General features: G+C 47.4%; 3 protein-coding genes across 3 annotated transcripts; 2 read left to right on the top strand and 1 right to left on the bottom strand.

Moving 5' to 3' along the window:
- Positions 1-2,308: 2,308 nt before the first annotated feature.
- LOC109770586 (uncharacterized) lies at positions 2,309-4,808 on the top strand. Its single transcript, XM_020329299.4, has 5 exons — positions 2,309-2,669; positions 2,772-2,954; positions 3,205-3,327; positions 3,918-4,061; positions 4,159-4,808. The coding sequence occupies exons 1-5, from the start codon at positions 2,559-2,561 to the stop codon at positions 4,609-4,611; spliced, it is 1,014 nt and encodes a 337-aa protein (XP_020184888.1). The 5' UTR covers positions 2,309-2,558; the 3' UTR covers positions 4,612-4,808.
- A 2,957-nt stretch (positions 4,809-7,765) lies between these two features.
- LOC109770587 (putative glucose-6-phosphate 1-epimerase) lies at positions 7,766-11,099 on the top strand. The gene is made up of 10 exons (XM_020329301.4): positions 7,766-7,944; positions 8,059-8,175; positions 9,067-9,180; positions 9,254-9,305; positions 9,487-9,624; positions 9,791-9,889; positions 9,989-10,086; positions 10,451-10,558; positions 10,648-10,729; positions 10,858-11,099. Exons 1-10 carry the CDS (start codon positions 7,862-7,864, stop codon positions 10,921-10,923), a joined length of 957 nt encoding a protein of 318 aa, XP_020184890.1. The 5' UTR covers positions 7,766-7,861; the 3' UTR covers positions 10,924-11,099.
- Positions 11,100-11,683: 584 nt separating this feature from the next.
- LOC109770588 (bifunctional protein FolD 1, mitochondrial) lies at positions 11,684-14,846 on the bottom strand. The gene is made up of 5 exons (XM_020329302.3): positions 14,540-14,846; positions 13,822-14,141; positions 13,317-13,553; positions 13,053-13,220; positions 11,684-12,236 (listed from the first exon to the last, which is right to left on the bottom strand). Exons 1-5 carry the CDS (start codon positions 14,784-14,786, stop codon positions 12,063-12,065), a joined length of 1,146 nt encoding a protein of 381 aa, XP_020184891.1. The 5' UTR covers positions 14,787-14,846; the 3' UTR covers positions 11,684-12,062.
- Positions 14,847-15,235: the final 389 nt, after the last annotated feature.

Below are 15,235 nucleotides of genomic sequence, written 5' to 3'. Positions count from 1 at the left end.
TTTGATGTACCGAAGGTAGTTCGGAGTCCCAGATATGATCACGGACATGACGAGGAGTCTCGAAATGGTCGAGACGTAAATATCGATATATTGGACGACTATGTTCGGACACCGGAAGTGTTTCGGGAGGTTTCGGACATTTACCGGAGTACCGGGGGGTTACTGGAACCCCCCGGGGAGTTAATTGGGCCTCATGGGCCTTAGTGGGAGAAGAGGAGGGGCGGCCAGGGCAGCCGCGCGCCCCCTCCCCCTCTAGTCCGAATTGGACAAGGAGGGGGGGCGGCGCCCCCCTTTTTCCTTCTCCTTCTCTCTCCCTTCCTTCCCTCTCCTACTCCAACAAGGAAAATGAGGAGTCCTACTCCCGGTGGGAGTAGGACTCCCCCCTTGGCGTGCCCTCCTCCTGGCCGGCCGCCTCCCCCCTTCCTCCTTTATATACGGGGGCAGGGGGGCACCTCTAGACACAATAATTGATCTCTTGATCTCTTAGCCGTGTGCGGTGCCCCCCTCCGCCATATTCCGCCTTGGTCATATCGTAGCGGTGCTTAGGCGAAGCCCTGCGTCGGTAGCAACATCAACACCGTCGTCGTGCTGACGGAACTCTCCCGTGAAGCTCTGCTGGATCGGAGTTCGCGGGACGTCATCGAGCTGAACGTGTGCTGAACTCGGAGGTGTCGTACGTTCGGTACTTGGATAGGTCGGATCGTGAAGACGTACGACTACATCAACCGTGTTGTGCTAACGCTTCCGCTTTCGGTCTACGAGGGTACGTGGACAATACTCTCCCCTCTCGTTGCTATGTATCACCATGATCTTGCGTGTGCGTAGGATTTTTTTTTGAAATTACTACGTTCCCCAACACGCCGTCCCTGCTGCTCCCCTCCCCAGGGTTACCGAGGCGCGGCGGGTTGGACGGTCCGGGGGCGTCCTCGTCCTCGTCGCTGTCGAGGATCACCACGCTGTTCTCGTCCTCTCGCCCACGCTGGCGGGCGGCTATCTCCTCCAGGGCTCGGCACTGCTGGACCATCTCGTCGCGAAGGTAGTCGTCCCGCGCCCACTTTATGGCGGCCTCGTCGGAGAAGCCGCGCCAGGCTATGGCCTCGTACTCCGCGGGGAGGCCGGACTCCACCTTCGGCCTGACGAGCCGGACAGAGGTGGGGAAGGACTCGGCGATGCGGACGCCGCAGCTGCGGGTGCGCCGAGTGATCGGCGCGTCCTGCGGCTCCGGCTTGACGGGGAGGAGGGAGGGAGAGCCGGACGAGTGGCCGGACGAGGAGGAGGACGCCGGGTCCATGCGTCTCGGCGTCCACGATCTCCCACGCCGGCGGGAGAAGGTGAGGGGAGCGGGGTACTCCAGCCTCGGCGTGTTGCCGCCCTCGATGTACTCGAGGACGGCCTCCAGCGTGCGGCCGGGCACGCCCCACCATCGGCGGCGCCCGTCGGCGTTGAGCCTCCCGGAGGGCACGACGCCGTTGGTGGCCTCGAACTGCTCGGCGTGGTGGCGACGGGAGTACGGCTCCCACAGCGTGTTGTCGGGGGTGTACCTCGGCCCTTCCCTTGCCGCCTGCGGCAGAGAGACACGGATACGGGCGATCTCCGCACGACGCGCCGCCCCGGTGGGCGGCGGTGGCACCGGGACCCCGCCGGCGCTTATCCTCCACGCCCCGGGCACCCGCATGTCCGGCGGGACCGGGTACTCGGCCTCATAGAGAAGCCGGGCTTCGTCCTCATGAAGGTGGCAGCGGCCGAAGCCGTTCGCCGCCGAGCCATCGCCTGGGTAGCGCTCAGCCATTGGGTGAACGGCGAGAAGAGAGGGAGGAACGGGGGCGTCGGCGGTGGAGAGCGAGGTCTATGCGTGGGTGCGTGGCTCACCGGTGCGGGAGGGGGCGACTTATATAGGCGGCGCCCACGTGGCCGTCGTGCGTACGCGTGGCGGGCGAGGGACGCGTGTCGCCCCGCCTTCACTGCGCCGCCTGTGAGGCATCAATGGAGGCTGACCGGCGCGGCAGCTTTGGCATTGATTCCCCCGCAGGAACCGAGGTGATGAGGACGACGAAGCGACGAGAACACAGCCGAGTCGCTGCCAAGGAGGGTCCGCCGAGTTTCGCGCCAAAAACGATTCGGCCGGCGCCCTCCAGCGCGCCGGGTTCGGCCTGGGTCCGCCGGCATCAATTTCGGCCCGAGTCGGCGAAAAAAGAGCCTCTAAGAACGCGACTGGGCCGATATTTCAACGCCGACGGCTAAAAAATGCCTGGGGCCTTGTTGAGGCCGTGGCTGAAGATGCTTAACACTCTTGGGATTGCGATTGGATGAACCAGGCAAAGAAAAGGACTGGGCTCCGGAAGTCGTGGTCTCTCTCGTGCTCCACTTGGCTTCCTCCCATCCCAATCTCAAATCACTCATCGCAAAAGGGGAATCGAAGATTACCGGAGCGCCTGCTCGTCCTCCAGTTCGCCCATTCCGGCGCCAGTCGCCACCTCAACCGAATCCCCATTCTCCCATTTTCCTCGAGGCTAGATCTTGTTCCAGCGCATTAGGTGCCCGCTCTGTTGTTTTCTCTAATGGGAAGCAGTAATCAAGAACCGGGGGTGAGCCTCCGGACGGATGGCTGGCTGCAGAAGCCTATCGATAGCCTCATGCAGATCCCGGATAAGATTCAGAACTCTCTGAAGGTTGGTTGCTTCTTGATCAGGTGAAGAGTTCCTTTGTTATCAATGGAGGGGATCGAAATTGGTTGCGCACATGTAAACTGACCTGTTTGGATCTTGTGATAGCTACATTTTGGGCGTTTCTTGAAGACGGATGGTGTTAGCGGCGGCGGTATCAAGGCACAAATGCCATCAGAGAAGGTGGGGGTAGCATGTACCGCTGCTGCTGCTTCAGAGGTTAGCTTGGACCGGCAGCTCCAGGCTTGGAGGGACAATCCTAGTTGGACTGATCAGCCTCCAGAAATCAAGGTACTTATTTGATAACGAGTTGCGATACAAGGATTGCGATTGGGGATGCTTGTATTGTAGGTTAAAAGATGGCCTTATATTTTCGAAAATTAAATTGGACACAAGATGGAAATCTTTCTTCTTATTGGAACATCTCTGAGTTTGATGTTCTAGTAGGTCATAATTATTTCAGATTATTGAATTATTTTTATATCCTTGTTAGGAATTAGTTTGATGTCCTAACATTACATTATCTAATCAATGTTTACAGGTGACTGTGCCACAAGGCTCTCTTTGCAACCTCAATCTAAGATTTCAGGCAGGATTACCACCGGATGCAGTTTACAACATTATAATTGACCCGGAGAACAAAAGAGTGTTCAAAAATATCAAGGTGCGTACAGTTAATTACTTAGAATGACCTTAATGACCGAGGTGGAATGGACTTGTGATTGTTAAGGGAACTGTTTGATGCTCTGTTATAAAGTTGCTCTTAAGTGTTGGTCTCTCAAAAAGCTTCTGTTGTTCTACTAGTTATACGGACAAGGCACTTAGTCATTGTTGTATTTATGTCATTGTGTCGAGCAAAATAGTTCTGTGATGCATTTCCCCAGAAAATTTGTGATGCAATTCCCTGGAAAATTTGGATTATCTTCATACATTTATCTGATGCCCATTAACTAACTTAAGAGATAATTAACTGGTTGGCCTGAAAGTGCTATAAATTTATCCTGAAGTGTGTAGTCTATCGATATGTCGAATGACACAATCTGGAATGCGATTTTTTTCCCGCAAAGTTGTGTGTTCCTGTACAGAATGTGTTCGGAGTTGCTATATTGCAATCATTGAGAGAAAACATGAGAGGACATGCAGCATGTATGTGATTGTTCATGATTTCCCAAAAGTTAAACAACCCAAGGAATTACTTCTAGAGAAATAATTGTGTTATCTTACCCATGCACGGTATATTGTTCTAATTTTCAGGAAGTGGTGTCAAGGAACGTGTTGCTTGATGAAGGATCGAGGCAGATAGTTGAAGTGGAACAGGCAGCGATATGGAAATTCCTTTGGTGGTCTGGCATCTTGTCAGTCCATGTTTTTGTTGACCAGGACAGAAGAAATCACACTGTAATAACTTGAAACTTTCCGATAAACCTTTTAGCAACATGTGCAATCTGTTTTCTGATACCATGATACATGGTTTCGGGCTATAAACATTTTGCAGGTGAAGTTCAAACAAGGGCGAAGTGGTTTTATGAAGAAGTTTGAGGGTTGCTGGAAAATAGAGCCCCTGTTTGTTGACAAGGAAGCATGCCTTCCTCTTGATCCACACACGCTGGAAGAATATGATTCTTGTACTGCCGGCAGAGGAAGAGTTGGATCTGCCATTACCTTGGATCAGCTTATCGAGCCAGCTCTGTTGCCCCCGCAGCCCATCGCATGGTATGTGAGAGGGATTACCACAAGGACAACCGAGATGCTGGTAAATGACCTAATAGCGGAAACTGCTCGACTGCGAGGCCTGGCAAGCAATGGGGATGCCAACCTGCGTACTGAAGAAAATTGTGATGTTAATGGAGGCGTTCTAACAGAAGAGTGTAATGATGTGAAGGAAAGATGGCGGCAGAGAAGAAAAGCTGGACGACATGTAAGTTCCCTTAGATTGACACGACAATAAGGGCAGGATAAACTATTAAGCATGACCGATGTATAACCAAGTTAGTGTATATGTTTGCAGTTTTGTTGTTGATGGTGTAGCATTCCTCGAATTTTGGATTACTGATGATGATTATGGGTGAACATGTCTGAGATAGATGTTGAACGGTGTATAATTGTGTTGATGTTGTTACAAATGAAATTCTACTTCTACCAGAAGCTATCATTCCTTTGGTTCAGCTTGATATGCAGTTTGTTCTGAACTTTCTGGGCAGCTGAAGTTGCTTGATCTTCATGCCTGGCGTGCTTGGCATGCGTACTACATTTCTTTAAAATATTTTTTACACTAACAAATTTACAAATCAAAGTTTCATGAAAACCGAAGCTGACCAGATGAAGCAGATGCCAATCTCTGAACCTGGCAAAAACTTGTGGGTGAGTTCATCCATCCTTTCTCCAAATCTTCAAGGCAAGGAAAGCCTCCAATTCCTTTCTTTCCTACACATGCTCAAGGCAACGTCGCCCTATGAAACTACCACCCTACCACAGCTTTTGCATTCTATAGCCCACTGATCAACCGCGCGGCAGCCATGTCCGACCAACCACGGCCGCCGTCGATGCCGCCGCCCCAGCCGCAGCCGTTCCGGTTCTGGCTTCCTTACAGAAGCAATGTGGGGTCATGGCGCCAGCAACCGCGGCTGCCAATGCCAGCCTCGCCTCGACCTCAGCCACCCGGTCCACCCCCACCAACTCCGGCGGAGCCCGCGCCACGAGCGCCCCCGGCACGCGCCGTGGAGAAAGATATCCCCCTCCAGGCTGACTCGTCCGACGAGTCGGACACGATTGCTGTTGAAGCTTTAGACTCGCTGCGGCTACGAGGAGCCAGGCCGGCCATGGCTGACCTGGAGCTGACGCTCTCGAGGTCGCCGCCGCCGCCCACGGGCCCAGAGCAGGGCAGGAGCGGGGGTGGCGACCGTGGGAACGACGGCGCCAAGATCTCCATCTCCGGCTTCCCGAGGGCGCGCCTCTTCGACGGCGCCCGCGCGCCGTACCGGCGGGAGATCGAGGACGGCCTCAAGAGCCTGGCCGGCCGCGAGACGCCGGCGCCGACGCCGGCGGACATCGGCAACCAGGGGTACCGCGTCTTCACGCTGGCCGGTCACAACGTCGGCGCGAGCATGGTCCTCGGCAACGGCTCCAGCGGCGCGCCACTGCCAAGAAGCAATGAGCCGGAGGGGTCGGCGAGGCCGCCGTCGGTGGCCGCGAACGTGAACAGCAACGTGCAGGGGGTGAACAACTCGGCGATGGAGGAGAGCACGTGCAACTCCGGCGACCCCGGGGTGCGCGTGGACATCAAGAACGCGCACGAGGATCGTGTTGCGCTGGGACATGGCAAGGAGGAGCGGGAGGAGAAGCCAGAGGAACCGGTAAGAACACCGCCGCCGCAAGCAGCGAGCATCGGCGAGGCGTCCCCGGCGCCGCCGAAGACGAGGCGGTGCCTTCGCGCGCTGATGATCGAGGAGCGGAAGCCGAAGCCGATAGCCTGCCGGTTCCAGTGCGTGGCGGATCACGCGCCGAAGCCGGCGACGGCGGGCGACCCCGGCGGTAACAAGAGCGCGGAGGAGGAAGGCGCGGAAGAGAGCACAAGGTGATGTCGGAGTCGGAAGCACTCGGTGTGTACTACGGTTTTTGTGCAAAAATACTGTAAATCCAAACGATATTACTGCTGACTTGGTAAAAGATCAGAAGCTGCGATAAATTTCATGTCACGGCATTGAGCTCAGAATGTCACCATGACTTTGCACTACAGCCTCCAGCAGACACATGTCCGGCAATAATGAAATGTTACCAAAGAATTGTCGTTGGGATATCCTCTTGCTGAGGCCAGAAAACTTAGCAGCAGAGAAATGGAGATAGCCTCTTGCCTTTCAGTCGCTCAAAAGGCATATCCAGGAATAAAATTGTTGGCAAGGGACACTTTGCATTTTGTGCCGCCGTGAAGGCCACCAAAGCACCTCAGCAAGGATCCTTTGCGTACTGAACTGTAGCGTCTCTCTTGTGCTCCTATTCTAGACAAAATATAATTTGCGTGAGAAAGTATAAATGAGTAGCAATCCACAAAACCACATTTTATTTGATGCTACTATCATGCATGTACAAGTTTTGTTCAAACATTTTACCAAACCATAATTTTAGTTTCTGCAAGGTGGCCGTGAAAATAGTGCATCCCGACCTAAGTAGCAGCACAAAATTCGACACCCACATTTTAATACAATCATCCAACAAGCAAAGAGAGGAAAGAATTAGGGTTTCCACCCCTTGGTCGGTGCCGACGCCGGTTCGCCCCGCCTCTGGTGGCTCTTGGGGCATGGAGGTGTGGCGGACCTAGACCCCCGTTGGCGGGAGGGATCCCATCCTTATTGTAGGTAGTTTTAGTGTCTCGGTTGGAGCGAGTGGTGGGCAGCGTCCCATAGTTAAAATAATGTCCTCCCCATCTTATTCTCGCTCCGGTGGTGCACCTAGCGTCGGTGAAGGGTGTGTGTGCAAGTGTGTCTTTGGTGGGTCTTCTTGGATCCATTCAAAGTTCGTCTCACATGACCCGTCTGAATTCAGTCGCCCCTCGTTTCGTTGGTGTGCCCTTTTGATCTACGCTTCCCATATCCCAATGACGGTTGATGCTATGGCCCTTTGGGATGTTAGCATGACAACTTTCCGACTGATTACTACAATAATGTCTACCCAATCCGATGAGAGAGGGGCGATGAAGGTGGCAGGCCTTCTGCTTGCTCCAATGGTTTTAGTCGTCATTAGTTGGTCTATGGATTTACTTGTACTTTTTGTTATTTTCAAAGATTTTTGTACTAATATTGCATGGTAGTCTGCATTTCCAAAAAAGGGCTCCATAGTTCAGTTCGAATCTGTTAAAAAAAGACCCTGATAAATCATGAACATTTTTTCATGGCAACTTTAGTTGACGCGTGATGGCAACTTTATAGTTGTTAAAATATGACAACTTTGTCCAAGTTCTTTTTTTTGTCAGAAAATTGCCATGTTTGTCAACCTCGTGTGAACTAAAGTTATCATGGAAAACGTTCGGGTTGCCATGCTTAAAATCCGAATGTTCAGGGTTTATCATTTCCTTTAAAAAAAGTCCAGTTTGAACACAAGCTACAACACAGCGTTTCACTCAACAGAAGATCCAGGGCACCGGACACTCTAAAACCAGACAGAGCACCACCGAAGTCTCAGCCTCTCCGAGAGGCCAAGCAGAAATGGCGGCTTCCTGCACGCTCACCGTCCCCGCCCCCTTCGCCGCCGCCTCCTCCTCCTCCTCCACTTCAGCCCGTCGCTACAGGTACCAGCACCACGCGCAGTTCCTTCCCCGTACTTGTCTGCATTCGATTCCCCGCCCCGTTCTTGCAAGGACTGATCCCGTGGTGGTTCTTGTGGTTTTGCCGGGTGCGCGCAGGCGATTCGGGGTGGTTGCCATGGCGAGCGCGGGGCAGAAGGTGTACGCTCCCGGCGTGGCCGTCTCCGAGGGCAACGGCGGCCTGCCCAAGATCAGCCTCAAATCCCCGCACGGGAGGTAATTCTGAGTTTGGTTGACTTGGTGGGGGATTTTTCAGGTGTATTAGTACGATGACTTGTGTTGTTCTGTAGTTTAGCTAATGCAGCATGAGTAACATAATAAGTACTCGATCGGACATAAATAATTTGATAGCCACGGTGAAGATTAAAATCAAGAGTTGGAAAACAAACTGTTTGATATCGAAGTGGATGTTATGGCGGCAGTGCCACAAGGGTTGATGGCTCGTTATTTAGAGCAAGGCAATACGGCACTATTATTTTGTTATGGTGCCAGCATGATACTGAAAGCTTTGAATTATAGCTCAATGGATCTCTGCAGTGCTTGCCTTTTTCAGTACATTTTTGTAGTGCTTGCTGAATAGTAGCTACCACATACTCCCTTCTTTCCTAAATATAAGTCTTTTTAGAGATTCCAATATGAACTACATACGGAGCAAAATGAGTGAATCTACACTCTGAAATACTTCTATATACATCCGTATGTAGTTCTTATTGAAATCTCTAAAAGGACTTATATTTAAAAACGGAGGGAGTAATGGATAAGCCCATCACGACTTCTGTTAATTTCAACTCATGTTATTCGCAAAAAAAAATAAAATAAAAATAAAATTCAACTCATGTTCATCACTAGAGTTTCTCTACTACCGCACAGAAATATACTCCCTCTGTTCCTAAATATAAATCTTTTTAGAGATTTCAAATGGACTATCACATACGGATGTATATAGACATATATAAGAGTGTAGATTCACTCATTTTGCTCCGTATGTAGTCACTTATTGAAATCATTAGAGACCTATATTTAGGAACGGAGGGAGTACTGGTTAGTAGATGGGCTTCCTTTTCACCTTTTCCAACAGCTAATTGTGTACTATTTTTATGCCTGAAGTGAGGCTGAGATTTATCTGTTTGGAGCATGCGTCACGTCTTGGAAGGTTCCCAATGGAAAGGATCTGCTCTTTGTCAGACCAGATGCTGTGTTCAACGGCCAGAAACCCATCAGGTCGGCCTCGAGACAAATTGGATAAATCTTATGAGTTTAACTCACACCTAACAATTTCCTTTTCTGAAACTAGCGGTGGAATTCCACATTGTTTTCCCCAGTTTGGCCCTGGCCCCATGCAGCAGGTTTGTGAAACTTGTATATAAAGAATGGGACATCACTAGCCATTGTTACATAGCTGTGGTGTGAGCAATCATTTACATAATGTTCGTGCACATCTGTCCATCACTGAACTGCGAAAGAATTGAACATTTTTATGCAGCCTGTTCTTTTGTGGTAATCAGGGCAAATTTCACTTTCTTGCAGCATGGATTCGCAAGGAATGTGAATTGGTCTATTACTGATTCAGAAGTCACAGAAGGAGATCCAACTGTAACTTTGGAACTAAAAGACGACTCATACAGCCGTTCAATGTGGGATTTTAGTTTCCAAGCTTTATACAAGGTTAAGCCCTGTTGTAGTAGCATGTGCCTCCATGCACTCTATCTATGAAATCATAAGCCTTTTTTTGAAAATCATAAGCCTATTAATGCTATTCAGAAATTGGAACTGGAATTCCAATCTTGCCCTTCTGCAGCATATGAAATTGTGCTTTTTTAATGTTCTGTAGGTTGTGCTGCACTCTACAAGCCTGTCAACGACCCTCAAAATAATAAATACAGACGATAAACCTTTCTCATTCACCTCAGCCCTCCACACTTATTTCAGTGTAAGTTGCAGCTTTCTGAACGGAGCCAAACTAACATTTGCTTGCTAAACTCTATAGATTTTTGCTTTCACATTAAACACATCGAATGCTTTTGTACAGGCTTCCATTGCTGGTGTTTCAGTGAAAGGTCTCAAAGGTAGCAAGACTCTCAATAAGGATCCTGACCCTAAAAATCCTCTGGAGGGCAAAGAAGAAAGGTCAGTTTGACTGGTCTGCTAATCCAGTCTTCGTTACAGTGTATCTTAGCATTACAAGTTTACAACATTGAAACTCCCAGGGTCCCACATTTTCCCCAAGAACTTTGCAAAAAAGTAACCTCATCTGTGGAAAATAAGAATGCTAGCATGAAACACTAAGCATTTAGTGTCATTTCATCCTATGGTGTGCAGTTGTGCACAACTTGGTACTGTTGCATCTCTTAAATTCTTTTCCTAATCTATTTAATTGACTTAGTTGTTGATAATCAAATATGCACTCATTGAGACAACATATCATAGTGTAAGTTGCTGAGCATGAAGTAAATTTCTAGACATGCTTCTGAGCCGCTTCCTTTTGATGCAGGGACGAGGTGACCTTTCCAGGATTTGTGGACTGTGTTTACCTTGGCGCACCGAGTGAGCTTACCCTCGACAATGGATTGGGTGACAAAATTGTAATCTCAAACACAAAGTAGGTTTAATTGATCTGTAAAACAATGCATCCCTTTTCAACATTGCAAAGATCACATGATCAAATTGCTGTTACTATTTGAAATGCAGCTGGTCAGATGCAGTGTTGTGGAATCCTCATTTGCAGATGGAGGCATGCTACAAAGATTTTGTTTGTGTTGAAAATGCAAAGGTATGAACAGAAGTTGATAACTGCACATACTATTTATTGTCTACTCCATGTTCCTGAATGAATCAAAGAGAGGCACACTTGGTGATTACACAGTTTTGACTGATGGTATGACTAATTGCATCGTGTAGATTGAAACAGTACAACTGGGTCCAAAAGAATCTTGGGTGGCAGAGCAGAAAATTGAACTTATCTGAAGCTAATGGGTTGAGAACAGTACAGTGCGGCGAGTATGTTGTCAAAGGACCTTTTTATGTGTCTGCCAATGTAAACATGTGCCATTCCCCAATGTACTTCAACTTATGCCCTCACATGAGATGTACATCTTATAACTATTTTATGTTTTATGAGTAAATAAGTATTTCAGTTCTTATTTCCCTTCTCTGGGTTGGTCGGCTATCTTGTATGTTCTGCTGATAGTTGAATGAGACAGAGTTAACATTTTTCCATGTATGATGTATCTAGCTCTAGACAATATATTCTGAATGTATTGTTGCTCTTTTTACGGTAGAGAAACAGGCAAGGGCTGCTCAAATTTGAGATAAATCAGATTTGCTCATAGTAATCTCCCTGATCCAAAGAACAGCAAAATCACTTTTTAACACCTGCTTATCAATCACTGGTCAATTAACTACCTGGCATAAAAACGAGTCCCTGCAGTTAGATGGACTAGGTGCGGTCAGTATCTTCATAAATATATGGAAATATATTGGTCGATTATTCCCCCAGAGGTAATTCGAATTTCCGTATATTGGTCGATTTTATCTCAAAAGGAAATACCAGTTTCATGACTTCACTAGGTTTTATTTTATAAATATATTGAGTAGGAAACTGCCTGTTGAGACTGTTTAATGTCCAAGAATGTTCTAATAATAATGAAGCACACATCACATTATGAAACCATATAGCTGTGCCTGCTTTTACTTGATGATTTCTGTGAGTTGGCTCTTGCTAGTATGCTAGAAACTGGGTTACCATATTCATATGATCCCCAGACAATGGATAAATTATTGGAAGTTCGGACATTATCAAGCATACAATATATTGTTGGCAAAAAACGAAATATTACATCCCAGCTCTAATCTAGCTTATCTTGAGAGCAATGGGCAGAGGAACAAGAGAAGGCAAACTAATTTACAAAGGGGAACTGTGACAAGGTTACAGTTGAGGGTTTCATTCTCAGGTTGGGATGAACCTACCAAAACCGGCAGAGGGGCACTGGTTCAATTTGTTTTTCATGTAAAAGATCCAAGTAGCAGCCCTAGTTCAAAAGTTTTATAGGACGGGTTTCACGGGTCGACCCAGGCCGTTTTTGAACACCCTTAGTTCAGGGGGTTCAGTCACTCAAGCCATAAACTCGTTTGGCCGAGTCAAGTGTGTTGGCAAGAAGCATTGCAATGGTGACTGGTCCCACTCCGCCTGGAACTGGAGTTATAGCAGAAGCCACATTCACTGCTTCTTCGAAGCAGACATCTCCGGTTAATCGATAGCCAAAATCACTGGCTGGATCCTAGAAAAAAAAGAGTAAGAACAGGTTACAGCCAAGTAGGAAGAAAAATATGTATTACATTGGTGCCCATGGCTTCCCGCGTACCCATTTGGGAGGGGGGAGGGGGGGATGCATGCTGTACTATTAAAAAATCAGACTCTTACCGAAAGAGTCATTACTAATGTTGATTTTTTGTCCTGAACATGGATCGAAATGTGTCATTTCTTATATGACAAGAAAGCTGAGAAGGCGCAAAAGCTTACAAAGCCAAAACCAACAGACTGCAAAAGAAGCCTAGCCTAACAAAACCAAAACTAAAGGAAACAGAAACCCGAACTAATCTACAATGTGGAAGAGGGAAAAAAACGATGCTAAGCTATGCTACGCTGCGACCAGCAGATCTGGGAATACTCCCATCTGAATTAAAGTAGGCGGTCATCAGTAGTTACTTAACTCGGTAATTATAAGGGAAAACGAAAGGGTTATGTATCCAATTTTGAAACCTTCTTCAAAACTCAAGCTCATTATTTGTAGAAGTACTACAAAAGGTGGCGATTTAATAGTACAAATTGACCTACCATTTAAACATTTATCAGTGAATTAGGGTGCGTGGATTTAAATTTACCATGCTGTGCACCAAGGAAAAACTACTAACAAGAAAAACCAGTATCAGCAAACAAGTTTGGAATTATAATCAGAACTACTTGACTAAAGAAATCTTTACTTCATTAACATGGACACTACTAAATAAATATGACGAACATGCAATAGAAGTGATACTGCAGACATTATAGATCAAGTTTCTTGAGCAAAAGCACAACAAACATCTGTTGTTACCTCCACTGGATTTGTCCCAACATCAATCACAACTGCACCTTGCTTTAACCAACTTCCTCTTACAAGGTTGGCCACTCCAGCAGCTGAGATCACAATGTCAGATCCACGAGTAATCTCCTCTGGATTTTCTGTGAAGGCATGGATAACACTTACAGTAGCGTGATGTCTCTGGGGAAACAGAATGAAGTTCAAATACAGCCATCATAACATAATGCAGTTCAAAACTGAAGGATAATCATTCCTGAGTACATTTTAGAACTTTACCTGTAAAAGTAAGGAAGTGGGTAATCCAACAACTTTGCTTCTCCCGATAATAGTCACATGCTTTCCCATGAGATCAATACCAGATTGGAACAACAATTCAAGGCAAGCCTTTGCAGCACAGGAAACAAACAAAGGTTTCCGGCTTCTAAGGGCAAGATTACCAACGTTTAAGGGGTGGAAACCATCAACATCCTTGTCTAGGCTAATGGCGTTGAGAATCTTTTCTTCATCCATATGCTGATTTACACAAAATGATCACATAAAATAAAAGGCTTGATGAACAGAGCTTGGACATAAAGCCAAATATACATTGAAATGAAAACTCAGATAAAATACAACCGAAGTTGCCCATCTATTACCATGACAACAGAAGTACTTTGTATTATTCAGTTACCAAAATAATTTTGTAATCTGTGTAGATGAAAAAGGCTTTCATGGTATCAATCTACGAACTAAACCAAACATCATGCTTTTATGCGGCAACCAGAAAAGTAGAATAGATTACTTGTGGTAGTGGTAGCTGAACAAGGACGCCATGAACGGATGGGTCTTCATTGAATCTTGACACCGAATCCACCACCTCATCTTCTGTGCAGTTCCTAGGCAACTCTGCTAGCAAAGATTTTATTCCGACTTCCTCACAACCCTTTACTTTAAATCTCACGTAGGACTGAGAGTCCTTTCTATCGCCTACCAATACGACAGCAAGGCCAGGAACATGTCCGGCTGCATTTTTCATTTGAAGAACCTCCTCAGCAATCTGTAACCTTATGTCCTCTGCAATGGACTTGCCATCGATAATGGTTGCCGTGGACTCGTAATCAACTACAAGACCAAGAAAAGTATGAACACACAACAATCAATAATTAGCATAAGATGCTAAACAATGAGATAAGGTGAAGCACATATGCTAAACAAGGATTCATCCATGTCCTTTACATGGAAGTGAAAGCTAGTCCCAACCATAAAAGGTACTAAACCTTGAAATTTTCCGACACCATTTCACCATGTAGTAATACTGCAGCACGCCACATACCACTACTAAATCTAAGAAAGAAAGGAAAAACCATTATTCTCAAACTTCACATTCTAAATTTCTAATCGTTATAACATGTAATGCTTTGTACAACATGAAATCCCGAAATCACTGATCCAAGAAGCGTACGCCAATAATACAACACCATAACGCAGAGATTAGCAAGAAAAACATGAGTTCCGCTCACCTCCGGCGGCTGGCGGGGGAAGCGGACTCGCCGCGGGGCGCGGGGGTGGATCCCAGGTGTCGGTGATGTCTGGTCCAAGAAAGCTGCTGCTACTACTCCTCCGCCGGCGAGTCCTCGCCTTGTCCTCCCCCGCTGCCGCTGCAGCCTCGTGGAGACCGCGCGCAGCACGAGGGAGCGAGGAGGTAACAAGCGGGATGAAGCATCGTCGTCTAGTGGCGGCGAACAAGGCTACGGCGGCGCCGCCCATGTCCGTCAAAGCGCTTTGCCCAGAAGCGCTCGCAGCTCTAGGCCGAATGACGAGATATTGATGGACCTTTGGGCCTGTTGGGCCACGTGACCGGCTTTTTGTTTAAGAATCTCTCTGAGCGCATCTTTGCTAATTAAGGGATACCCTTTGCAACGATCACTCCCACCTTCTCATACACTCACAAAGAGTTTTTCTATTTTTCTTAGATTTATTTATTCAAAAAATATATATTTTGAACCGTGTGTTCACATCCCAAACCATTTTCACTGTTGGATTTCTCGTGACGAGATCCTCGAAACTAGATCTCATATTAATAGGTTACGACAAACTTCTTTTTCATGAAAAAACCGGAAGAAAAAAGTCGGAGCCGGAAGCATGTTTTTTTTCTTTCCGAAAAGTTGTGCTTTTCGCGGAAGCAAATTTATACCTCCATAAGAAACAATGCCTCT

The sequence above is a fragment of the Aegilops tauschii genome, chromosome 5, assembly GCF_002575655.3.
Source record: "Aegilops tauschii subsp. strangulata cultivar AL8/78 chromosome 5, Aet v6.0, whole genome shotgun sequence".
Classification (NCBI taxonomy): Eukaryota; Viridiplantae; Streptophyta; class Magnoliopsida; order Poales; family Poaceae; genus Aegilops; species Aegilops tauschii.
Note: the sequence above shows the minus strand (reverse complement) of the source record. Positions and strands in the feature narration are given on the sequence as shown.

What these genes read in the sequence shown, in the direction of transcription:
- LOC109770586 (XM_020329299.4), top strand. Translation starts at nt 2,559, where the DNA reads ATGGGAAGCAGTAATCAAGAACCGGGGGTGAGCCTCCGGACGGATGGC. An exon ending in AGATTCAGAACTCTCTGAAG is followed by an intron (nt 2,670 to 2,771) that starts GTTGGTTGCTTC and finishes ATCTTGTGATAG; the next exon opens with CTACATTTTGGGCGTTTCTT. An exon ending in AGGACAGAAGAAATCACACT is followed by an intron (nt 4,062 to 4,158) that starts GTAATAACTTGA and finishes AACATTTTGCAG; the next exon opens with GTGAAGTTCAAACAAGGGCG.
- LOC109770587 (XM_020329301.4), top strand. Translation starts at nt 7,862, where the DNA reads ATGGCGGCTTCCTGCACGCTCACCGTCCCCGCCCCCTTCGCCGCCGCC. An exon ending in ACTTCAGCCCGTCGCTACAG is followed by an intron (nt 7,945 to 8,058) that starts GTACCAGCACCA and finishes GGGTGCGCGCAG; the next exon opens with GCGATTCGGGGTGGTTGCCA. An exon ending in ATTGTAATCTCAAACACAAA is followed by an intron (nt 10,559 to 10,647) that starts GTAGGTTTAATT and finishes TTTGAAATGCAG; the next exon opens with CTGGTCAGATGCAGTGTTGT.
- LOC109770588 (XM_020329302.3), bottom strand. Translation starts at nt 14,786, where the DNA reads ATGGGCGGCGCCGCCGTAGCCTTGTTCGCCGCCACTAGACGACGATGC. An exon ending in TCCCCCGCCAGCCGCCGGAG is followed by an intron (nt 14,142 to 14,539) that starts GTGAGCGGAACT and finishes TTGGTCTTGTAG; the next exon opens with TTGATTACGAGTCCACGGCA. An exon ending in TTGGGACAAATCCAGTGGAG is followed by an intron (nt 12,237 to 13,052) that starts GTAACAACAGAT and finishes TTTTTTTTCTAG; the next exon opens with GATCCAGCCAGTGATTTTGG.